Source organism: Diprion similis, chromosome 6, assembly GCF_021155765.1.
Source record: "Diprion similis isolate iyDipSimi1 chromosome 6, iyDipSimi1.1, whole genome shotgun sequence".
Classification (NCBI taxonomy): Eukaryota; Metazoa; Arthropoda; class Insecta; order Hymenoptera; family Diprionidae; genus Diprion; species Diprion similis.
Genome location: NC_060110.1, coordinates 10,834,132 through 10,860,324, shown reverse-complemented (window position 1 = coordinate 10,860,324; position 26,193 = coordinate 10,834,132). Strand labels below are relative to the sequence as shown.

At 36.3% G+C, this 26,193-nt stretch overlaps 1 protein-coding gene across 14 annotated transcripts; it reads right to left on the bottom strand.

Annotated features, from left to right (window-relative positions):
• Positions 1-504: 504 nt before the first annotated feature.
• On the bottom strand, positions 505-26,113 carry LOC124407661 (protein PRRC2C-like). 14 transcript variants are annotated; one of them, XM_046884030.1, is made up of 22 exons: positions 25,987-26,113; positions 25,648-25,903; positions 22,793-22,940; positions 21,357-21,620; positions 21,008-21,161; positions 19,438-19,713; positions 16,984-17,076; positions 16,328-16,614; positions 15,178-15,712; positions 14,328-14,875; positions 13,922-14,255; positions 13,281-13,612; positions 11,315-12,898; positions 9,084-10,994; positions 8,014-8,208; positions 7,413-7,718; positions 7,150-7,332; positions 6,913-7,069; positions 5,890-6,234; positions 5,553-5,698; positions 4,527-4,815; positions 505-4,403 (listed from the first exon to the last, which is right to left on the bottom strand). In XM_046884030.1, exons 3-22 carry the CDS (start codon positions 22,883-22,885, stop codon positions 4,366-4,368), a joined length of 8,070 nt encoding a protein of 2,689 aa, XP_046739986.1. In that variant the 5' UTR covers positions 22,886-22,940; positions 25,648-25,903; positions 25,987-26,113; the 3' UTR covers positions 505-4,365. The 14 variants fall into 14 exon arrangements, 13 of the variants coding, with proteins under 13 accessions (XP_046739986.1, XP_046739979.1, XP_046739983.1 ...); XM_046884023.1 differs by having other exon boundaries at positions 505-4,387; XM_046884027.1 differs by having other exon boundaries at positions 505-4,387; positions 5,574-5,698.
• Positions 26,114-26,193: the final 80 nt, after the last annotated feature.

The window sequence follows — 26,193 nt, the reverse complement described above, 5'->3', positions numbered from 1 at the left end:
TATAATTTCAAATTTATTGCAGCTAAAGTCAATAGTTACACGACAGATTATTTTCATGTATGGGTTGTCATATATTTTTACCCATTTTTTCGTTTTATACCACTTTCATGATTATGTAATTGTGAATATTATTATACAATTTATATTGAGCTTAGAACTTACTAGATACGTGGGCTTCCGGTGGGCTAAACTTCGTATCTATTCTTACGCAATACTTCGATTCTTATAATTTTTCAAAAGCTACTACCGATCGATCTCAACCAGCCATTACAATCATGATACTTACGCGGAAAGTAATCACGCGTATGGAAAATAGAAAACAACAAAAGATCTCATGAACTCAGAATAATTGTAACACCAAGTAAAAGGAATGCTATGCCCGATATGTAACTGATTCAAAGAATTGCCGTTTTAGTACATTTTCGAAATCTTAAAGCGATATCTTTGTCCCGTTACAAACATTGGCTTACAGAAACGCAAAAGGGTATTATGAAACCTTTCTTCAAATGCGAAATGTTATCGAAATGGATTTCGAGATTTTAAATGTTGATTGTGAATTTTATAAGGGTACTTCCCACCTAATCTCATGGACACAAAATATAATTCTCACACCCTTATAATCGCTCAGGTTTCATGTAGACTTTAGAATATGAAGATGGGAAGATCAAAAAAAAAACTACGAATCATTGAGACCTTTCCGTCTGTTCAAATTTTGAAGCATCTCGATATATTCCTACACATCGTTCGTATCCTGGGAAACATTACGGCGCACTGTGTAATAATGCGAATGCTTTTTATTACGATAGTTTTACTCTATTATTCGTAAGTCGTAACTATCGTTTCTTATTAATTAGGATATTTTACGATATTAATCTACATTTTTTCGTATAGATAATCGAATATAGAAAGAATGGACTATCACTATTATTACAAACTTAATGAATTGTGTACAGAGTAGCGGCACGTTGTTATTGCACCTGTTTCTTTCAGCATATATTCGAATAATGGTGCAGAATTGACGTAGGTTGTAAATGTAGAGTAAAAAAGCGATCTTTATGTTTGCTACTATAACATTGCAAAAAAATAAACGTGATTTAACAAATTGCAATGATTTTCAAAAACTATAAATCACAAATTATAACCCACTGTAAATGTAGATATGTGAAGAGACGTATTATTTACTGAACACACTTTAGCTTTAGAGTAAAGGAAAATAACTACCAAATTGTATTCTTTCAATGCACAATTGTTATACAACTGTACCGAAATGGGATAAATATTTTTTTTTAATGTGTTTTGTTTCGAAAATTAATTTTACAGAGATTCAGACTCATTTTTCATCCCATATATCAAGAAACATAAAGTTTACAGCGTGTTCACATTCACTTATTATACGTATGTAGTAAAATATTCATACATGCATTTAGCGGTTTCTGTTTGGAGGCTTGCTTTATTTTCACCTAAAGTATCGTTAGCAACGACGTTCATGTACAATTTCTTCGTTATTACAATCTACAAATTAATAATAGTGTTTTGCTTTCAGTTACTTTATTATCATTAAGTGGGTAAATATATAAATTACTGTTGTCATGTCACTAACTACAAGTAGATAAAAGTACAGACGCTTAGGGAAAGATTGGGAGTCTGTTGAGAATAAAAATATGTTTTCCTCTTACTCAAATACTATTTCGTTTTTCCTTTTTATACCACTAAAAATCGTGAGATCCCACATAACCAACACTTTCATAATTTCCAAGAGACACACATCAAAGTTACACGTACGTTCAGTCTTTGAAATAAAACAATATCTACAGGTCGCGTATTGTCAGTCAATAATATAACATCGTTTTTCGATTTATCTACTTTCATAAATTTTTCTTCTTTTCATACTATATTTATTTGTTCTATCAAACCATCGACATCGAACATAATACTACAACTCACTGCGCACAGGCTTCTGACTATGAATTATCGAGTGCAGTTTTGACCAAAGATTATTCCCTTCACTGGTATACAATTTATTTCGTAGCGAGTCGTTATCAAATCATAAAGAAATAACGTTGGTATTCTCCCGAAACTTGTAATGTAACCATATACCATATACAACATATATGTCATATAATCACAGACCCCTACACCAATCCCTTAGCGCCTCAGAGACACGATTCAAGTAGTACCACCTCACATGTAAGCATAAAATGTGATTTAACAGATGTTTTAGATATCTGTAATAAATCGCTGATGAAGTTGACCACCACAAAAGATTTATCTTTCACTGTTCCCAATATTCCTCATCTGCTGAGTGCATACGTGCAGTAGTACAATAAATTTAAGAAAATAATAATGATCATCACGATGATAATAGTAATTATTGTAGTAACTAAAAATAATAAAATAGTGTGAGAAATGACCTTTACTAGCTTCAATCAACGCCAACAACATTTTCGCTAAAATATCATCATTCCGTATCATGTTGAAACACGCCGATTATATTTTGTGCAGTGGGCACAGTAAGACACACTCAACACAGCGTGTTCCCTTTGTAATTCATCATATTTTGAGAATCATCAAGTTATAGAAAGACATATCAAGGCTAATAATAAGTAATTACATTATAATATTTTAATAGGTAATTACTCGACACATCAAACTATATTAGCTGAGTTTTCACAATTATGAAGTACACAAAAAAGTTCTGGTTGTTATCGACACAACTGGCAGTAGTTAAATATTTTTTTTCTTTTTCTTTTTTTCATATATGTTCATCAATTTGTTAAACAACCCATATCAAATCTTGTATTGTCTCGCAGTTCGATACAAGACATTGAATGATGTTATTTCAATAAATTTGCAACGACGGAGACATTCTGTAATTACTAGCGTTTATTATTTTAATAGATTTATTTTTATAATAATTAACGAACTGCAACAAAAAGCATAGCATATACAATTTATCCACGATTCGTGTTCTTTTTTCATTCTTTTCATTTCTTGTAATACAGCAGGAAATTGTGTGTATAATCCAATGGAGAAGAGGGGGAAGGAGAGGCGGGGAAAGGTCAGAGGATTCAACACGAGTGAAATAACCCCTTATATCTACGTTAACTTATGCAGACAAGGGATGACCAGCTCACAAACAATATCTTATGTTATTTTTCAACGATCAATGCGTACAAACTTTTCACTTCTTTCCCCTGAGAAGTTGCACTGATTTCTATGATAGTGTTAATATTCGTTTCATTCATAATATTCTCATCATAGCCCTGTGTGACTGTTTCCGTAATGTGTTACATGAATAATAATCAATCATAATCATTGCATATGCGAGTTCCACAGGGCAAGCAAATTACACAACTTTGTGTGACTTCACAAACAATTGTTTTTCACTACCATATTAGGTACGTAATAAAACAGACTGTAACTACCTGTTTCGATTTATACGCCACATTTCGTATCCACAATCAATGTATGTACAGCAGAGGCTTCATTATTTCGCCATTATTTCTGCAAGATTTGATTAATCAAATGTTCATTCCATATGTATAGTATGGAAATATTACAACAGCATAGTTCAGTCGGAATACCTCGTACACAAAAAACGTCTCTTATTATGTTATTTAACATTAAATGCATTCATTTTCCGTAATTGAATTATGAATTCGTCCACGAAAACACTTTACACAATGTCGTGCCCCTTAACATAGCCGAATATCGTCAATTCATAGCAGTTTTGTCTTTTTTTTCAATATCGAGTTTTAATACAATCTTATCAATATGTATATGTGTCGACTTTCTTGAATATGTGGAATCTATGTATCATTATGGTATATATGAAATACAAAATTTACGAAAAGTCAGCGATATAGGAACAACATGATGAACAACTGTTGTTAATATGATTTTGCGTGAAAACTTTAGGATTTCATTAACAGCGAGTTCAAACTAATCTCGAAATTAAAGTCCGAGACATTTTTTCTCTCAATCATGAACCTAGAATCACGTAAAAAAAAAAACTTTTCACGCGTAAAATCAAGTCATCACGTGTCTATTTCAGAGCTGTAAATTGTTCCGTTTTGGTTCATTTTACTTGTTTTTCTTTTTTGTCTGTCACATCCAAGACTATATGAATCCATAATTTCATCTTTATATTCAAGTTCAACTTTCATTCTGATCAAGCTAATCTTAAAAAATACAGTTCACAGTTTAGATTAATTAGAAAAAGAACTAAGTTCATTTATCTACTCATTTTGTTGATTAACTTCCTCTTTATTCTCACCATCTTGCTGATTCACGTTGGCCTTGTTGCCAGGTTGAGTGACATTACTGCTCTCCGACATTTTCTCATTGTGCGAATCTTGTTTGTCATTAGAGTCCATTTTCACATTGCCTGAAACAAAATAAACCTACAATTCTAAAGAGTAACTACGTTATTCAAAACTTAACATAACCACTGACCGACCTATTATGAAAAGAGCAATTTTATGCTCTTTATAAGTATAAAATACAAATTAAAGAAAATAACAAACCTTGACTGCTGTAGTATTGTTGCGACATTTTCATGTTACGTTGTTGTTGCTGTTGCTGTTGTTGTTGCTGCTGTTGTTGCTGGTGAATGTTTGGTCTATGACGATTCATTTGCGCCTGTTGTTGCTGCTGGGTGGGCATACAGTTTGGTTGTTGTTGACCTGGGTTGGGGTTTGGGCCAGGAGGAAAAGGAGCTGGCCGTTGTATTGGTGCTGGATAACGTTGTTGGGACGGTTGGATTCCCGGACGTGGTGGAGGCATGCCCATTCCACGTACATTCTGTTGTAATACCTGGGCATTCAGAGGAGGGAGAGTTACATCAAAATTTTTGAAAAATGACAAGTTCACATTATTTTACCATTAGAAGTGTATATACTTCATAGTTTACCTTATAAACTAACAAACCGAATATGTTCAAGTCAAAGGAATATTGCCGCGTTGAGAAGTTGAATATGAAAAAATAAAATCGAGACTTCATGGCGAATTTGATCAACGCCAAGAAAAGGTTGCAGTTTAAATATCTATGATCTCGCTTTATTCTACAAGTTCAAAAACCTGTTTAAATAGGATGAAGTCTAATTTTCGGATTTTTGAAGTATGTACAGAACAATACAGTTTAAAAAAAAATATATTTAATAGAAAATTACGTTATAGACTTACGGTGATCATATTGCAGGTAGTAAGGTTTATTCAATTATATTTCAACTACCGAACATTCAAATCTGTGATGGTTGAGTGGTTCATTAGGCAAATTTTGAGAAAAAAGTATTGTACACAATACGATATATCGGCATTGTGTATTCAATAACAATGCATCATAAAATGATTAATGTATCTACCGTGATGATTGATGAAATGAACAATCGTGTGGTTTAATATTCCAATAATTCAAATCTAATCTAAAATTGATATTCATCGTCAGAACTCCCGATTTCTTGATTTGTTCAATAATCATTTCTGACGACACAGCATGCGATCGTGAATTGGTAGGTAGACTAAAAATAAATGAAGTAATGAATGGTACATACATAGTTACTGTAGCTGCTTACCAGAGCAGACTGAGTGACGCCCTGATATTGCTGATACTTATGAATTTGAGTTGGACTTGGTTGAGGTTGTTGAGTCGGTGTTTGTTGCTTGCAGTTCCGAGATTTTGGTGACGGAATTTGAGAAGCTGAAAAATTAAATCATCAACACATTAAACTCAATCACACGAAACATTTATTTACTTTTGTGAACTGCGTTTATTCCCAAAACGAAATCCCCATTAACGCGCAACTGTTTTTCATAAATACGCTGCAAATTGATTAGATTAGACTTAAATTAACGTTCATATTTGTGATATAAAGATTTAAAGAAACTTACTAGAACTGAAAACAGAGGCCAAAACGTCTTGTTGATTACCCGACGGGCTCTTCAATTGTCTAGACTGTTCCTGTTGCTGGTGTTTTCCGAGAAATGTAGCAGCAGCGTTACCAGGGCCTGGCAAACCTCCAGTAGGGTTTCTATACTGCTGAGCAGCAGCTGCCATTTGTATTCCAGATCCAGAAAGGAACTGAGATCCGAAATTCTGAAGACCAACCGGCGTGGCACTACCAGTTGCAAGACTCTGACTATGTTGACCAAACCCCTGCAGCCCGTAAGGAGTCCCAGTTTGTTGTCCCGCACCACCCGGTTGGTAGAAGCCTGTTTGTGAACCAGGAAATACATCTGAAACCAGATGTATCAGTTATGAAGGGTTTTACCTTTGAATACAAGCTGGAGGGTAAGTGTAAAACAAGAGCTCAATTTTTCTACAATTTGTGTTTGGAAAGCGCACAGATCTACAGGCAAACAAATCTACAATTACAGGGATCATGGAGTAGAGTAAGATTTTGAATGTTTTTTTTTGCTATTATGTGAAGCAAAATTATTGTTAGCAAACAAAATTCTAAAAATTAAGTATTAGTTTTGATTACAAAATGTCTCACATTCATTTGTTTAATTACTTATTTTGTCACGTCTGCACCATTTTTTAGTTATTAATATTTTATTGTCATTCATTATTACTGAGATAAATCGTTGTGTGAAAAGAATATAATAAGTTATTAATTCTGTAACAGTATAAGATTGTCTTCAACTGCATTTTGTAAACGATCTCAAGATTTTTATATGGTACCGGAAAAAAAATTCAAATTGAAATTTGTATTACACCATGAATATACACATAGCCAAAACAGACCATTTTATAAGTTTTCGATACATGTAATAAAAAATATTTTCAAGTGCCATTTTTTAGCATGTGTGTTCTTTTTATCGAATGAGTCGTGTGAAATGACAAGCAAAATGTTAGAAGTACTGGAATGATTAAAATATGATAAGTAAGGAGGTAAGGCCAGTCAAGCTTACACAGAAGCGTGTTAGGTTTACCGGCGGAGGTAGCGCTGTAGTAACTGTTTTGAGACGGTTGAACGGTTGGTCCAGGTCGTTGCACCAATTGTGAGTTACCCATATAGTTACCACTCACACCTAAAACCTGGTTCGGATCGTATGGTATATAGGTTAACTGTAAGAAAAAGGTTATATTGTCATTAATACCAAGAATAATACTTTAGTATTATTATAAATTTTAATAATTGGTCTTGCCTGATTCGGCTGTGCTGATGGAGCTTGAAAATGTGTTGCTTTTGTCCCAATGGCGCCAATCGGTTGAGTAGATGGTTTTACACTGGCAGACATGAGAGAGTTTGACGACGAGCTAATCAACACTGTATTTGGGTTATTGCTCAGCTGTTGATTTTGACCGAATGGCGGAGCTGCTGCAGTTGTCTATAATACGGAAAGTTTTTTTTCACAATCTGCTTCACATCTCTTCAAAAAGTGAAAGGGGTTAATAAAACCATACTTACAATTCTGTATTGTGACATGTTATTCTGATACATGTCAGGAGTTGCACTTGGTGCATGCGGAGGCGGCGGAGGCTGTTGCAAATAGACACTCTGTTGATTAAAGGAGCTCTGAAGTGATGGAGCATAAGGAGGATACTGAGTAAAAGGAGATCGACTTTGATCTAGCTGGAATGCCCCATATAACCCACCAGCCTGCGCTGGTAATTGACCTGATCCAGTGTTGAATAAGACTGCTGGCGGTGAAGGTATAGCAGACATTCCTCCATATTGTGCAGCTTGGGAGCCCGGATATTGAGGAAATTCCTGCTGAAATGAAACACAAATTGAAATTACACTTGTTACCACAATTAACATCTATTCGGACATTGCTATTAATTGCATTTCAATAATCATTCCAATTGTATCCATTAGGTGATAAATAAATGTTATACAAAACAATACACCAAAAGCAGGATTATCTTGAATGAGAAGTGAATGAATAGTAATATTGTTTGCTAAAATAAGAAAAGAATGCAACGCAATATTACTAATGTGATAAAAGTATTCCAGGTTATGAGCCATTCTAATTTTATGCTTATTCTATATATATTGCAATTCTTACTTGATAGTTAATGTGGGATGGTTGTCCAGTTGTGTTGAATGGAGGGGGGCTTAGCTGACCCTGTAAACTGGCCGAAGGATGACCAATGGGACTTTGACCAGGCCCAATTGGACTTGGCCCGGGAACTGTGGATCCAGGTTGGGCACCAGTGCTTCCAGCGGACTGTTGCTGCGGCTTCACCTGCGGGGGAACCAGCTGCGCATCAGGCAAAGAGTCAGCATCTTCCCACAGGGGACTTAAATTTCACTATATTTACATCTAGGGAAAAGCAGGGCAAGTTGACAAACAAAGCAGGTTGATGACATACATTTTCTTTGAAAATTCTCAAATCAGTCACAAGTTATTAAAATTACTACTCCCTCGACAATATTGTCACTCCAATGAAATAAAATCAAATGAAATAAACGTCCCAGTTAACCACTTTTAAATATTTGTCAACTTGCGCCAATATGCTCATCACATTTTAAGATTCATTATTCATATGTCATACGTCATATAATCTATAAAATTTACTGAAACACTTTTTCTTAAAAAGCTAACATCGCAAAATACGATTGAAAAAAAATTAATAGGGAAAGCACAGAGCTCTCAAGTTTCCTCTGAGTTCTGCCCCAAAAATTTACTTAGGAATGTCAACGTTCTATTCAACTTGAGAAATCAATTAACGAAACTCAATTATGGAGGGGCAGATATAATGCATTAAATAAGATCAACAACCTACATACTATCTTAGGATCAAATTAGTGAGTCAGTGTCAGGTTGCAAAATGGATAGAATTTTTGACTGCACAATGAATACCTAAGCATCAAAAATAGATATTATTATAATTGATGTAGCAGATCATTTTTAGTATGTGCACAACAGGTTCATAAAATAAATTTAATTTCATATGAAAACCTGGAATTTTTTGGAAATGAACAACACAATAATTGTTCCAATGATCTCTCTTTTGCACCAAAATCTTTTGTTTGTCGCGTTAATGTTTTTATTATAAATTCCAATTAAACACCCAGAAATATATGCAAAATTAACCGATGCACAACCCAATCATCATAAAACAAGAAACTCACCTTGCATACGTTTGTCGAAGTTGCTATTTCGTTTTTCATATTGCTCTGGTTGTATTGCTGGTGAGGACTGTAGCTGTCATCAACATCATTGCTCTCAAAGGGTTGAGGAAAACTATTTGCAGTGGCAACAACGTTTCCATCTTCATGTTCGACCACCGTGGGCATTGGAGGTGCATTTTCCCATACTTTCTTCACAGAAGCAATTTTAAGATTAAGTTCTGCTGTCGAAGGAGAAATAGTACTTTGACTCCCAGTCATGTGAATCGATCGTGGCATTCCCAAAGATTTACTTTTAGCATCTTCCGTCAGTTGTGACAGTTCAGAATCAAATGTGAAGTCCAATTTCATATCAGCATTGTCCTCGTTTTTGCTAAAGGACAATGGCATCTGAATTGGTTCTTGCGATTTATCTTTCATAAGTTCGTTAGATTTGTTAGAAAAGACAGCAGATAGAGCTTGTTGCTGATGCTGTTGCATCTGACCATCGTCTTCAATTTCGCCGCGTTTATCGACTCGCTGTTGAGTTTTCATATGATTTGAAAACTTTGATTTCAATGTCAGATCCGATGGTCCAGATTTTGTGGTTTTAGAGTAGTTTGTATTTTCGAAAATCAACGTTTGAACAGGGGGCGAAGTTCCATCCGAAACATTTTTTTCAACAATAATATCCTTTGCTGCTTTATTAACAGTTTTTTCTGTGTTTGGCGAATTCCGCTGACTGCTACCTCTAGAATTGACCTGTTCATTAGTCTCATGGTTATGTTCACTTTGACCAGTTATTCCAGACATAAGTTGAATGTCTGCAGAAACTGTTGATGGTGAATTGGACCTTATTTGACTGGTAAATGGTTTATCCCAAGCATTGACTGATGGTGGTGGAGCTGGCCCAGCAGCTGAGTCTTTGGAAGCATAGATATTATTAGAACTCACTTTGCTTGTGTCGTTACTTTCGCCAATTCCCATCTGTTGTTGCTGTTTGGCTAAACGTGCTTTCTGGAATCGTGGGGCCAATGTTTGCCGATTAGAATTTCTTTCTCTGTCAAATTGTTTCTGCGGCAAGTTGGCAGGCTGAGGAATTGGTTGTCCTAGCAATGGTGGAATATTTTGAATCTGCTGTGGAGTGGGCTGAGGTCCGTTAGACTTTGATTTTGATCGATCTCGTTCTCTTTCCTTTTCTTTTTCACGTCTCATGGGTTTGGCTTCTTCTTTCTGATTATGCCTAGACTCCTTTACATTCTTCTTGGACCTAACCTCTTGAAAACCATCCGCATCTATTTTATCTTCGTTACTGTTCGCCCCATCATCTCCACCACCAGAATAATTGTTTACTTCCAATTCACCGTCAATAACTTTCTTTTCTTTTGAGACAGACTTTTTATTTATATCATTCAAGGCTTGATTTACCAGATTTAAATCATTTAGTTTTATTTCATCAACACGATTAACCGTGCTTTCTTTAATTACGGCTTTACTGGAAGGCCCGCTGTTTGCTGATCCTTGACTTCTAGGGCGGCCATTTTGTTGGGTATTTTGCATCAACGGCGGTATAGCTCCAGAATGATTCCGTTGATTGTAAGAAGCATTCTGTGCATTCCTTTTCTCAGCTCCAGGAGCACGAGATGCAGTATTGCCGGGTTTGGCTGCATTTCGTTCTCTCTGTTCCCTATTGTTTATTGATTGATCATTTCTGCGAGATTGTTGGTTATTACCGGTCGGGTTCTGGTGGGAGCTCTGATTTCCTCGACTTCCATATGATTTATTACGCGTGTTTCGAGATTCTTTACGATCTTCAATATGTTCTTCGCTATTGTCCGAAGTTGTTTCCCAGTCGTCGTTACCAACATCTGATGAATTTTGCTTTGGAGCATTGCTGGGATTTCCACGGAAACGTCCGTCGCGATGATCTCTTCCCTATTGGCACAAAGTATAATAGTAGTGGCTTTGACCAAGTATGCATATAATAGTGTTTTATAATTGAAAAAAAAAAACGATTTCCTTGTTAGTATTCAGTAATTTTTTCTTTCATTGCATATTAATAACGATGCATCTTTGGTGTTAAACGAACAAAGCTAATTAACCGCGTTATTATTAGAGTACTTCATATTTTATTTGTATTTCCGAGAAACTCTTATTGATGTACGCATAAGTGTTTAACAGTATAAAAATAAACATTGAAATCAGTTTTTGCGATAACTACTTCGTAGTGAATATTATATTGTATTGAAACTTACTTGTGTTCGTCTACTACTACTGTGATTCCTCTTAGTCCTCCCTTCATCTTTTCTGCCTTGTGACCTTTGCGGAGCTGTGTTCTGATTTTGAAGTGACTCTTGCTTATTGTTACCTTGCTGCTGACTTTGCTGACTTGGAGATTTAGTATGTCTACCAGTAATGCCAGCAGTGAGGGCTTGCTGTTTAGCTATGATTTTGTCATCAGTGGACTCAGACAACTGGGCACCACTAGCTGGTAATTCACTTTCTGGTGTCGGTGATGAGGGCTTCTGTTGACTAGGTTCTTTGTCATCCGCATTGCGTTCAGTCGAAAAAGGGCTTTTACTTGGTGGTGGACCATAATTAGTATTCATTCGTCCGCCTGTAGTAGGACCACGGTTCCGAAACCCCCCTCGGCCCCGTCTTGAAGGTTCCCCGGATGGTGCAAATCCTTCACGGCCAGATCTGCTGTCATAGCTTCTTTTGTCACTGCGAACTTGAGTATAATCACCGCGTTTATCATCGCGCCTTGATACTTCCCGATTGCGATCATCTTTGTCCAATTTTTGAGAAGGCTTAGGAGAGCGACCTGGGCGCCTTTCTTCCTTTCCAGATTCAGTGGATCCGGAGATTTCGTCTCCGCTAAGTTCGGAATCTGTGTGACCATAAGAACCACTTCTTGCAGAACCAGGTCTACCCACAGACCTTGGTCCTACTCTTCTCCCTCGCTGATCTGCACCACGCCACCCACGAGTAGTGTAAACACTGTAACCTCCGTACTGCCTAGCGCTACGACCAGATTCTCGACCTCTTGAACTTCCACTGTTTGTTCTGTTCCTCACATTTTTATCCCGTTTCTCATCTTTCAAATCTTCTTTAACTTCGACGCATATTGCATCGTCCCGTTTGTTGTCGACGCTTAGTTTTTCCATACTTTGTTTCATTTCATCAATCTCTTTCTCATCCTTCATAGGTTCAAGAAAAACCTTCTCATCTTCCATCTCTAAGGTTGGAGATATTGCATCAGCCCACGCTTTCGGTGAGTTATCACCTCCTCTGTCCAGGTTTCTATTGTTTTCTGAGCTTAGTTCCAATTTCCTATTCCACACGTCGAGTTCCTTCTTAGCCTCGGTAGGGCTATCTTTGCTGCAGTCCTTTTTATCCATTTCAGATCCAGAACGCTTCAGCTGCGTCAAATTTCGTTTTTCACCTTTAAGCTCGTCCGCTTCCAGTTTTTCCCTTGTTACAGGTCCGGGAGGTTGCCGGCGATCTCTATTATCTTCACGATACAAATCTCGTTTCTTTTCTTCATAATCTGGTATATCATTCACCCAGGATCCACAATCACGTGACTTGTGCATGTCGTCATCGCGAAGAGAAGTTCTCGATTCTCGGGATGCACGACTGTCACGAGAATCCGGTCTTTGAGGACGCTCACTACGATCAATACGATCATCTCTGGGTGGATCACGACGACTATCAGATTGCCTTTCTTGGGTTATCCGATCATCGCGCATGTCCCGTCTATCATCTCGCCACTCGGGATTCTCCGGGCGCTCCCTGGCGGGTTCGCGTTCGTCAAACGGATCTTGTTGTGGCGAACTCTGTAACAAAAGATGAATAAAATTCTATTCCACTCAATTATATGTTAATCAGAAAAAACCGGCTACGCTTGAATAATTACTGAGGATAGCATTGGCAAGATTAGAATTGACAAAAATAAATTTTGTTTCGTAAGACACCTATTTGTAAATTATTAGATTTTGTTCTACTATGTTGAAACTCGGAAGCTCATTATGCTAACAAGCTGTGTGTAGTAGATTCTTTATTTTCCTGGTTATCATAAGATATTTGCAGTACAACTATTCGAATGGCATGCAATGCATATACCAGGATTGGAAATAAATATTTATTTCGCTCATCTGTTTAAACAAAAACGTAAAAACATTGTTTCGATTAATTTTTATGCTATGTAGGACTTCTTACCTTGGAATAATTCTCGTAATCTTTCTTTTCTCTTTCTCGATTATCTCTGTCTCTATCATCGTAATGCCTTTCACGTTCCCAAGAATCACGAGAATGTCTATCATCATATTCGTATTCTCTATAGCGTGCATGATCGTCATAATAACTACCGCTAGATGGTTTGCGACCATCGTACGATCTGTGCGACGAATGTCGATAACGATCGTCTCTCGGTAGACCTCGATGATCTCTTGAAGGAGGTCTATCGTCCTCAATTGGACCAGACAATTCCGAATCAGTTCGATTCCTGCGTTGGGGCAGTGGCATGGAATGAGATTGCTTCTTGACACTGTCTGCAAATACCAATTAATATTGTCTATGAATAGGGTGTGAAGTCCACAATGTGTATACTTAATGCTACCTATCTTTGTAAGTAAAAACTCAAGTCGTTCTAATTACGCGCAAATGTAATATCAACTACTATATGTCAGTGAATAAAAAATTTTTTTTCACAATGAGAGAAAACAACTAACAACATCCTAGGAAGCACTAAAACATAATCACAGATGACTTCATCCTAAACGACTTTTGGATTTAAAATTATTTCTGGCTCTAGCAGGACGCTCGATTACATGAAAAAGTAAAAATAACGTCAAACATACTCGGCACGTTAGGGTGGCTGCTGTGCACCCATCTGCTAGGGTCATATTGTTGAGAGAAAGGTACTGGTTGAGGAGCGGGACGCTGTTCTGCATTCGGCGACACCCTGTTATAGGCTCCACCAGTTCTCTCAGCCTGTTGTTTCTGGAACCTTGGGGGTAAGTCGTTCTGAAAGTTCTTAGAAAACGCCGGTTGCTCTCTTTCCCTAATCTCTCGTTGGTCGCGATCGCGATCGCGCTCGTTACGCGATATATCTTGAGACCGCATGAAGCTTGGACGCTCAATTTGAGTAATTTGCCGAAATTCTGAGACTGGCTGGTCGCGGGAATCCCGAGAGTCACGAGTATCTCGGATATCTCGGGTATCTCGGATATCTCGAGTATCTCGGGTATCTCGGGTATCTCGGATATCTCGGGTATCTCGGGTATCTCGAACATCTCGAGTATCTCGGGATTCTCGAACATCTCGAGTGTCCCGGGGATCTCGGGCATCCCGAGCATCCCTCGTATCACGAGTTTCTCGAGTATCCCTTGTATCACGAGTTTCTCGTGTATCGCGAATGTCCCTAGTATCTCTAGTGTCACGACTATCACGAGACTCTCGGCTCACAGGCTTTTCATCTTTGCCCTCAGACGAAGTACGAGATCTGTCTCTTTCGCGACTTTCTCGGTTCTCCCTGTCTCGCTCCCAGTCGGGTACTGGAATAATAGACGAAGGTACACTGATTAAAGATTTCGGTTCGGATGAAGATCCTGAATCGTCATCTTTTTGCTTGACATATTTTTCCTTAATTTTTTGCTCCAAGTCCTGCAATTTTTTATCTGCAGCTTGTTTAATGGACTCTCGGAATCGTTTTTCTTCTTCTTCTTTACGCTGGCGGGCCCGCTCCACAGTCGAGGCCACCTTTTCTCCTTGTTCTCTGCGTCTTTGATTCCATAATTCGTCTTCCTCGAGACCTGTCGGAAATTTTTTCGCCAATGATTTCTATGAGAACTAAATTAGAATGTTGTTTCAATTGAAACTAATTCTAAGATCTAACATTAGTTCAAAGTGTTTTCACGAGATGTCTATTTTTCTGCTAAAGTCACGTTTATCAGTTAATGGTTGTTGTAATTTTTATAAGTGTCACCATTGAAATCATCAGTAGCTTTCTAATTGTATTGGGGTAATATTAAGCATATCCTATCTAATAGAGAAGCGCTCACTATTTTCAGAATGACACGTTTAGAACACCTCGAGTAAAAAAGTTTCATCATACCTCGAGGTGGATTTGAAGTTCGTATTTGCTGTTGCGGAGGATAATTGACAGGACCATTTGTGCCACGGAAATCTCGGGATAACGGTGGAGGTCCTTGATTCCATCCACGATGAGACTGCGGCTGTTCACGATTGTCCCGAGGCTCCCGTTCGCGTTCTCTTGACTTCTCTTTTTCCTCGGGTTGACTTTCCTCACGTTTGTCATCTTTGAAGTCCTTTTTGTCATCTTTTTTATGGTGGTCATGTTCTGTTTCATCGTCACTGAACGCTAACTTCTGATTGTAATCGATATCATCATGGGCTGCCCACCCAGCATCGCGTGAAATATCGTCCATTCTTGACAAATCTTCCTCTTTAATTATTGGACGTGTGATTATTTCTTCATCTGCTGGGGGAGGGGGACGTTCACGTTCTTGCTGGCGTGGGGGAGCTGGGAATCGTTCCTGGGGATGGGTGAATCGGTGTCGAGGGCCATTCGCACCCATATTTGGTGGGAATTGTGAAGGAAATCCTCCAGGAAAGCTGCCTCGGTACATCTGTAAAGAAATATGTATGTGTATACCAATTGCATAAAAACTCAGGTCTGAAATTTCTTGATCTTGCAACATTAAAGTATCGCAATTGATTTTGCTAAAAAAAAAACACTTAAAGCAACTCGTCTGTATAAATTTTAATAAAATTTAATATAATAAATTTATATATTTTAGCTCTTTTGCATTGAATAAATAATCATTTGTGAAGGAATTACACCATTTGAACGAGAAGTCTTTTTAAAAATATAATCTACTTTCATTTTCACCAATAAAAGTTATATTTGATGTTTGATACAGAAAAACTATGAGTCTAGTCAATTACTGAAATATAGTACCAGATTTCTACAAATTATATGAATCTTTAAAATAATCTCGTGAAATATCTCTGGTGTGTACACACTAAAACGCAATCTAAGTATTTATAACTGAATATTGAAACAATTCAAAGTCAATACTTTATTTATCTTCTAGTACTGAATTTTCATTCCCCAACAAATGAAAAAAAAAAATCTGTGTCGACTTTAATCAAAGATCATGATGATCATGTTTCTTATCTTCTACAATGTTTAAATATCATCAGCGTACCTGAAGTCTAGTCAATTTTAACTGGTTACTTACAAAAGGAGGAATCAATCCTCGATAGTTATGCAGGCTAGGATTTTGACTGGCACCAGGAGTCGTGGCACCTTGTGCAGTTGGGGAACCATTAGGGCCTGCCTGGGCCATGCCCATGGTTAGCGACTGGCCCAAGTTGGGCCGCCCGCCAGCGGGTCCCTCTGCTAGTCCACCTACACCAATATGCGGGGGGCCCTGGACCCCCGGAGTACTCCCATTTCCTGGCCCAGGTGTTCCTGCTCCAGTTCCGCTTGCTGTACGACTTCCACCTTGAATCCAACTGCCTTCCGCTATAAAAGTTCAAAATATTATTGTTGTTGTTGTTGTTGTTGTTGTTGTTGTTGGCGATAGACCTAGCCAATTCGTTTTATTAAAAAAAAACAAAAATTCAGAGAGTAGGTACACGTATTACGTTACTAGTGACCAATTTACCTAAGCTTAACGATTAAGGTGGCACTTATTTACTTCGAACTGTGCTCATACTGATAGTGAATGAATCTTGATTTTTATTGCAGGTTTGTTGATCAAGATGTAGAGTAGCCATACATTAAAGATTCACTCTTCAAAATAAAACAAATCACTACCTGGCGGCAAGGCAGATCCAACTGTACGAAGAAAAAGTCAATAGATACTACAAAGAAGCTATGATTTCTGCTTACTTTGTGGGCGTAGACTGGGTCCTGGACCATATTGTGCAGTCAATTCCTTGGCCTGCTGCGACTGTGGCTGCTGTGGCCCGGCTGTGCCATCGCCTAATTATATGCAATTAAACAAGATTCTGTGATTAGTTGTATAAATCCGATTCTCACATAGAAAGATATGTGTATATGACAACAGCAAACTAAAATTAAAATAGGTTGAGGTTCAAAAATTCGTTGCATACTGAATGGTAAATTTTCTAAATACCAAAGAAATACAGAAATATTCCACAATGACATTTCAAGCTAACGAGAAGACCATGTACGATTAGCACAGTTTCATCAAGTTTTATAGTATAAACTTAAATGACATATAATAAAGAAGATGCTATTCACACTAAAAAAGAAAATCATAGTCACAATGAATTAAAGGACCAGCCAATTAATAATTAAATTTCTCTGTTAGAAAATGCGTTATGTATATGTCCCATGAAAAATTAATACATTAACCTATACTACGTTTTTAAACATTTTTTTCCATCAATCTAATCAGGTTTCAAGGAAGCACAAAATCGATTGGAATTTAAAGTAGCATTTGAGATTTTGATACCATTACAGGAATACGTAGATCGAATCGATGAGAAAAAAACTTATCAGAATCATTACTCCGAATTGACAATCCTGCACATATCATGAACATTGGAGAGATTCATAATTTTTTAATATATTATATTCATGATGTAATTTAGAAAGACAGCTATTTGAAGTGAAACAAAAGCAATGGTTGTTAAAAAAAAAATTGCTCAGCAATTCAAATTACATGAGGCCTCGGAGTGCTAATTGAACTTCCTCCTCTGAATTCTAAGAAATTTTAGAACGATTTGAAATTTATCCTACTGTTGCGCTATAATTAATTTAAACAGAAATATAAAGAACTTTTGAAAAATAGCAAATGAATTTAGCTGGCAAGAATCTATTTATCCATTTATCCCATGATCCTGAAATTTAAAGAAATTACTTTGCCAACTTGCATAAATCTGGCCGAAAAAGTAATTATTTACCAGCAACGAACAATGAAACTAGTAAAGTTATATTACCATTTTGACTACAAAGTGAGAACTATCTAAACTCAAACAAATTAATCACTACTTTAGGACTGTTTTTCACTTATTATAAAATTTGACTCAAAATTGTTTGGATGGCTTCAGATAGATTAAATCTTCCCAAATCTTCCATAATTTTCCATAATTTTCCTCAATAAAAATTTGAATCTGTCGAATATCTTTGCTGATTCGGATGGAATTGGGATAAAAAATCTGATATGAAATAAAGTTGTGGTACGAAACTTGTCACCCTAGAATATCTTCCAACTTAAGAAACAGCTTCCCAGTGCAGGCATTTAAGTTACAAATGTACCAATGGCTTCAATTTAATCTGATTCAACTCCATCCATATCTTAGCTCTTGCATGCAAAAACATTATCTTTAATTGCGTATAATGGTACATTCAGTGCATTAAGGTCTCGTTTTGTTGAGTTTTCTCACTTATACGAAATTATAAAACATTTGTGAGCGAAATATGCTTTTTAGAGAATGCAGGAATTTTGGGAAATGCCCGAGGCCTTCTATATGTGTCCTATCAATGCATCAATACCTCAAGAACTACTCCAAAATATTTCACATGAAAAACTTTAAATTGATTTTAAACTGATATGAAAAAATGATTACTCAATAAATATTTTGTAATGCAAATATTGGCTGACACAAATTAAATTTCCTTAATTACAATGCAGTCATAAGAAATAAACTGAGCAACTACTATTTAAACATGTTTAAATAAAACAAAAGATATTTTTTTTTAAATCGAAATGGATGGAGTGAGCATTTCCCAAGTACAAATGGACAATTTTTGTTGTTAATGAAAAATGCATTAAAAATATGGAATTAAATCGTCGTACCATTAATTGCATATCAACGTGAAATTCAAAGAAAGTGCATTTACAACAAAACGCTTTTCGCATCAATAATTTTAAATAAACAACTGGTAAAAGAATGTTCTGTATTATAGATACAAAAGCATAGCCATTTGATAAAAAACTATAGGAAAAGTTGAAAAGTGCTTTACATGTAAACTTCTTCAAAAGGCTTACGAAATACTACACAGAAAAAAAGAAAAGTCGTAACCTCTGGAACATCGATGCAGCCTAAGTTTGACATCCAAAGTCGTGTTAGAGAACCATTTGCCATATACTGATAGGCAAGTCTGGCTATTTTAAAAATTTGAAATGCTGATCGATTGGACAGAGAAGAAAGAACAACTGATAATTGAGAAACAAGATTTTTGATAAAATTTATAGCTACAACTGCTTAGTACCAATAAACAATGGTTCGATAATAAATATAGAGAAATCAAGCAAACAGGAGCACTACTAGGGGTGAAGTCAACATTAGCAGCTACTGGTAAGCAGCGCCCCACCTGAGTGGCTGTGGGATTGGGACTGCTGCGGCAGCAACGACTGTTGTTGAGCAGCTACCGATATCGCATTGGAATTTGCGTTCGGCGTTGTCGAGGACTGTTGAGTTTGACTCTGATTGGAGATGGAGACGGAGGGCTGGCCACTGAGGCTGGGGAACTCGTGTTGGAACTGCGGGGACTGGTGGGCGAGAAAGCTCAGTCCAAGGGCACCTCTTCCCCCTCTCCCGCCCCCCACGAGCCCCGCGTAACCAAGCACTGCTGCCACGACGGGCCCACCTATTAATTAATTATACCATCCGAACGACACGACCCAATTTTACTTAGAATTCATTTGTTTGTTATACTGACACCAAACTGAAGATGAATCATGCATAATTTATCTTTCCTTTTATTATTATCGTATCATTATTAATTTAAACCCATGCTAAGTTAAAGAAATAAGTCATGGTGTCTGGTATTTATACATTGCAATATCATTTGCTTCTTTATATTTGCATTTGGGAAGCTCTACGACGTAAAAATGATACTTGTGCAGAGTATGATCAAATAAATTCAGATTATTACTCTTTCAAAAGATTAGAAATTTTCATGATTTAATGGTAATAGGAATGCAGTTGAAAATATCAATAACATTGCAAATTTCAAACTGTGTACTTTAAAATGAAAACTCAATGATTAAGTTGATGAGCCATACAGCCTATATCTAGTTTGTGGTTTTGAATACTGAGATAATATTACCACTGACAGTCGTCATACTGATTGGGAGTAGAATCTGAACAAAGAACATCGATTGCTATTGATCACAGCTGAATCTCAAAATTCTATGAACTGTCTCTGGAGAAGGATTTCTAACGATAAAGTTCACCATAAAACAAAACCACCATGGGTCTAAGCCGAACAGTCAAGAAATGGCTGTTGTTGACGTCATGAAGCTCAACTAGTGGGATTGTAACAAGCTTTTATTGTAAACATATGGAATGTAAATCAGCGATAATAAATAATTCGAACCACAATATTACATTACAAGCTTGATCAAACTACAAGAACTATATGGTGGTATTAAATTAAATTTTATTCCTGACATATACGAGTGTTAGTTACTACTTATTAGTTTTTGCCAACAAACCGAAAACAAATCGCAGTCCAACAGATAGAATACTTTTAACTGCATTCTATACAATATTTCCCAATTCCGCTTATAAATTAAATCATTTCATACCATATTTGAGGATTGATGAAAAATTAAAGTCGATAACATTTGCTGGGACAACAGTGGTGTTTCTAATTTTTGAATACACTAAACCATTCAATATTTGGGTATCATTATGAAAATCGCTATAAATTTTTTGCCTTCATAACATTACTTCTGTTACCGTAATTTTAGATTTAGCTGATAGTCAGGATGTCATTTTCATATATAACCATTGGGCTTATGCAGGATTTTTTTACTGCTTCTATCACAATATTTTGTTGCTTTCTCAACATGATTGCATGAAACAAAGAAACTTGTGCATACAAACGCAAGGATTGAACTATTTCATTTATATAATATTTGTAACATTATACGTACCGGCATCTCCCGGTCTGCTCATAATTGCGCTCCATGAGGGCGCAGTGGAGTGTGATGTCTGTGAAGTATTCTGTTGTCCTGGTTGTGGTGGTTGCAGTGGCGATGCCGTTGCAGGAGCAGCTCCCGTTGCACATTGTGTCGAAGGTGTGTTGCTCTAAAATCACAAATTTTCGATTATTACGTAAAAATCTTGCTTCACTGAATTAACCACAGTTATGTGTATGGAAGATGAAAATCATAATTTCACAGCTGCGTTCTTTGTTACTATGTACTTACACAATTTGGCAGGTTCAATTTTTGTAATACCAAAAGTCAAAACTAATGAATGATAACAGAATATTATACGTACGGTGGTAGTATCAGAGGTTGTAGGTGGTGTAGTAGTGGCGTTGCTAGTAGTGTTGGTAGTTTGTGTGGCAGGATCTTTAGTAGTGGCCCAACCGCTGCCACCGCTTGGTACAAGACTGACTGCTGGGTCGCTGCCGCTGTGCTCACTTTTCAGACTGGGCAAGTTAGCAGGTGGCCGCCGTGCCGAAGGCACCTTTCCCAAACTCTGCATTCCATGTTTGCGTGGTATTGTATTTTTTTGTTGATGTTGCTCCAAGGATTCTCCCTAAAAAGTTACACATTTTTTCAAATTATTTGAAAGAGATGCGACATATTTTACCATTGCAAAAATTTATCAGGGCATGATAAAGTGCTGAAATCTGAAGTGAGTAAGTCAGTTAAGTGAAAAATAGTACGTAAAATTTGCACTCAGCGGTGGCATTAAACCTAACATTTTTTTCTTTACAATTTTAGTCAATTTTGTTTAATGTACCCGGCTCAAATTATACTCAACTTTCGCGAACTGAAATTTTATTAAAACTGTGCCTAAATGTACAGAAAGAAGAAGCAGTACACCAAATTATAAGCTAGCCGTTGGGAGTTGTACTTCAAACATTGCTATCAACTAACATGCACGATTTAAAAAAAATACATTTAAATGGAAACTATGAAATATTCTGAAAATGTTTGCTTCATTGACTAATTAATTCAATTGATGAAGCTGAAACTAATAGCCTGTTAGCAGCTAAACACAGTGAATTTCTTTCGAATAGTATTGTGCAGTTCAATTTTATGCCCATAATTTTATAAAAGTTTTAGAGGCTCAAGGTATTTGACAAATCTTTGATTGTCGGCCTTTACTACCTTAGTTAGTTTAATCAATATTAGCACATTCGAGTGCTAATTCTAGTTTTTAGCTTCAACTTTGTGTTTAATTGAGATCAGATCCATATTATGATGGAGACTTATATATATGAATTTTCACTGATGCCAAAGAGAAGGTCAACATTAACAAAAACGTAGATTTCAAATATCTTCCACCTAATTATAAATCTAACAAACGTCAAGTCATGAAATTTGAATCTGATGATTGGAAAAGTGAAAATCTTTCTTTAGAGAAATGAAAAAACAAGATATCCTGCTTAAAGGTTTAATAATAGAAAACACAAAGGACAAGACACTTGATGATAGTGCCGCTTGAGAGCAAGTCCTTGAGCATGCCCATTTATATTTAATTTACATCGCAGAGTCAATAACTAATACATCGTCATAAGTGAGCATTTATTTACTCTTAATACAACACATCACACCAGCATCATACAACAAAATACTGAAATATTTCAAACTTTTTGCATCAAGATTATTGCATGCAGCACAGTGTGTTAAGAAACGAAAAAAAATTGTTAAATAAATAAATAAAATATATAAATAAGAATAAGAACATATTTAATAACTTACCCTACTCGTCCTGTATAAATTATTGATGTCTAATGATTGAAACTTGGATTTTCCTTTCTCCCCCTTCGACACATTCCCCGACAGAGTAGACATGCTGTCTGCAGGCAACCATTTAGTACCACTCAGACCCAACGAACGAACCCTTTGTCTAAAAGAAGAAAAATATTATTTATTTTTTCAAATAATTGACTTTTGTTTGGAATGGAATTTACCTAATGAGAGTACAAAGTTGATAGAGATATGCTTCGAATACCAATTTGGGTGATAAAAAAATTATTAATGCTAACGTAATTGAGTACTTTGTTAACAAAGAAAAAAAAGTTTTTAGTATAGAAAACTAACAAACAACCTTAAATATTAAGGTACTTGAAAAAATCAATTTAGTTGCAATACAAATTTTTATACTGGCTAAAAATAAATATAAGCAGTATTAATAAATGAACCATAATCGACTCCTCCTCAGATAAGATTTAATCAATATGAAAAAGAAAATGATCAAGATAACGCGCACTTAATATATTAAAAACTATCATGCCATACATGACTTATAAAATTTGTTTTCAATCTCTTTGTTCATCAATTTACAAAAAGTATAAGACTCAAATTATACCGATAATAATAAAAATTGTGGTAGATTCTATAATATATAAAAATGGTAATAATTGAACCTCATTTTGACATTTTGTTTTACTCATGAATTATCAGTTTATTGAAACTGGTGATAACAAAATGCAATAATGCAGGTTTGCAACATCATTGCTGCGTTTATGTTTACGAGTACCGATGCCAAGGAAAAAAGCAATATGAGATGATTTACTTCTTTTATTAAACAGACATTACATATCTACTGAAAAAGTAAATTTGCACTAATACTATTTCAGATAAGCATTAAATTAAACTTCTGAAACTAATAATATTACCAGGTTCACTTGGTCAATCTTAATGCAATCAAAAAGAGTCTAGGTGACCCCAATTGGTTTAGACACATATAAGGCATAGACCTAGGAAGACTCTATAGATATGTTCAGCCGCAACAAAACAAAAATACTCTTTCTTCTGGTCAAATTGATAAAAATACTTTAGACCTGTCAAAAATTTCAATGAACTTCTATACAAGCTATGATGATTCATTGGGTTGTTACAGAGTTTTCAAGAATTCACCAAAATGAATGTGACTTCTTGGAAACAACATACTAAAGGTATTACTGACTGACTCATCCTGATACTACCTTTCTCTTTGTCTCGATTATTGATAAATAGAATCATCTTACTACTTGCATTAATCCCTTAAGCTGTCAGCTTAAAATTAACTGTGAAAATAAATATAAAAATGATTGTAATAGGGTGAAAAACATTCTTAAAATTTTATACCGCCTGGTTTCTGACTCGGTGATAAAGAGACGTATAATGCAACTTTCATCATCGGACTTAGTTTTTCAACAAATTTATAACAGTGTATTTCATGGGAAGAAATAAATCAAGGTAACCTCGGGTGAGAGTTGAACAATGGATACTGAATAGCATACTAAATTGCATGATGGCATGCAATAACTCCAGATTTGCCACAATGAAAGTGTGACTGCATTTCAAAGTCAAAATGATACAATAAGCAATTGCAAGATTAAATAAAAACTAAAAATTTTATAATCTGTAGCAGAATTTAATCGAATTTAAAGTAAAATCTTGTAATTATACAAGCTCAAAAAAATTGTAAAGATGTTCAAGCATTGTTTGGAAAGTAATTATCGTTTAAGGACCAAAAATCGAATAGATTCAAGTTTATTAATCAAATCAAAGAACTTTTTCAATAACACTTACGGATGATGCAAAAGTCGGAGCGATGTTAAGTGAATGTCACCTGATACAGTGTCTAATAATTTAATCTACAAATTCAGAAAGTAAGGGAATGCTTTAAGCAATGAATATGGAACCTCGCAAAATGATTAATATTGTCTTGGTCAACAAATATTTTTGAAGGACACATTACTTGCAAATCGATGAATCATCTGCAAGTGAGGCAAGAAAATTGTTCTGTATTCTTTGATCAAATATGAGTTTATCAAAACCATTAAACTGATGCCATGGAAAATGTAATGATAATCGAGTAAATAGCTGTGTCTGGTTAGTTAAATAATTATTTTATAGAACAATATGCAGTGCTTCAAAAAAGAATGCCAATACGTTGTGAAATTTAGTTTGACAAATGTTAACTTCGAATGTTCGATAACAAGTCGAGTTGAACAATGGCTTTGTTTATAAATGTTTTTGTCAGTTGTCGGGAAACCTAACGTGTGAGTAGTGAACGAAGCGATGAAAGGCAGATCGAAGCCCTTATTGAGCAGAGTGCTATGTAAAATAAGTCGAAGTTTTTATACATCCTGTCTGTACGACGTTGGATAAGGAAAATAAATGGTGAGAAAGAAAAACGGCGAAAAATCTTCGTCCGAAGGTTTGTTAGAGCAGGCGTTGGAGGAAGAACGTCCATTAAACGACGATTCACTTTGGTAACCGCAAGAGTATATAAGTAGGCAATACGTTTGATCCGGAATGGAATACCTGAGTCTGAAAAGGACGAGGTTTCCGACGTTAATAGGGGACCACCCAACCCCCTGTTCAATGTCAAAATCTTGTTACTGCCAAAACAATAGACGTCCGTCGATATAGAAATATTGAATTTTCAAGCACCCGCAGAGTTTCACAATATTTCAAGATCGCGAGGGACGACGAACCCGTAGACGCCGAGGTAACGGTACCCGGCCGTTCCGTCCCAAGCCAACAGACAACGAAAAAACCCGCAGAATCCACGTAGAAAAAGGACCTCCCGAAGGGCACATATAACAAAACTATGGACTTACCTTGGTCCGTCCAAATGGGTAAACAGTTCACAAACGGATATGAATCCCTTTAAAACTAACTAACTGGCGGATTGCCGCGGATACAGTTCAGTAATTATTATATCGCCCACGAAGCACAAACTTCTTTTCCCACAATTCGTCCAAGATGGCGAATGCGCGACTTTCGGCTCTTCTTCCGCGATCAATACAATTACGTCATTCAAACAAAGTGTCTCGCTCGCGCAGACCCTCCGGATCTTGGTGATACACCGTCACTCTGAAAATTCACAGATTTTTTTACCCTCTTTAACTATCCCAATTATGTCTCATTCAACTTTTTATATATTACACTTAACATACGTATTTACTATCCCGTACTAGGCTTCGCACGTAGAAATCATTACGTTGTGTCTCTCAACTGCGAACTACTTGACAGAAGCCCGTGTACCGGCGCGAGCGGAATATACCAACCAAAACCGTGAAATCACTTTGGAAATTCCTGACCACGTACTCCGAAGTCATAATCGTTGAGCTTCTAACGTTTTAGTCAACAATTACTAGTCTTGG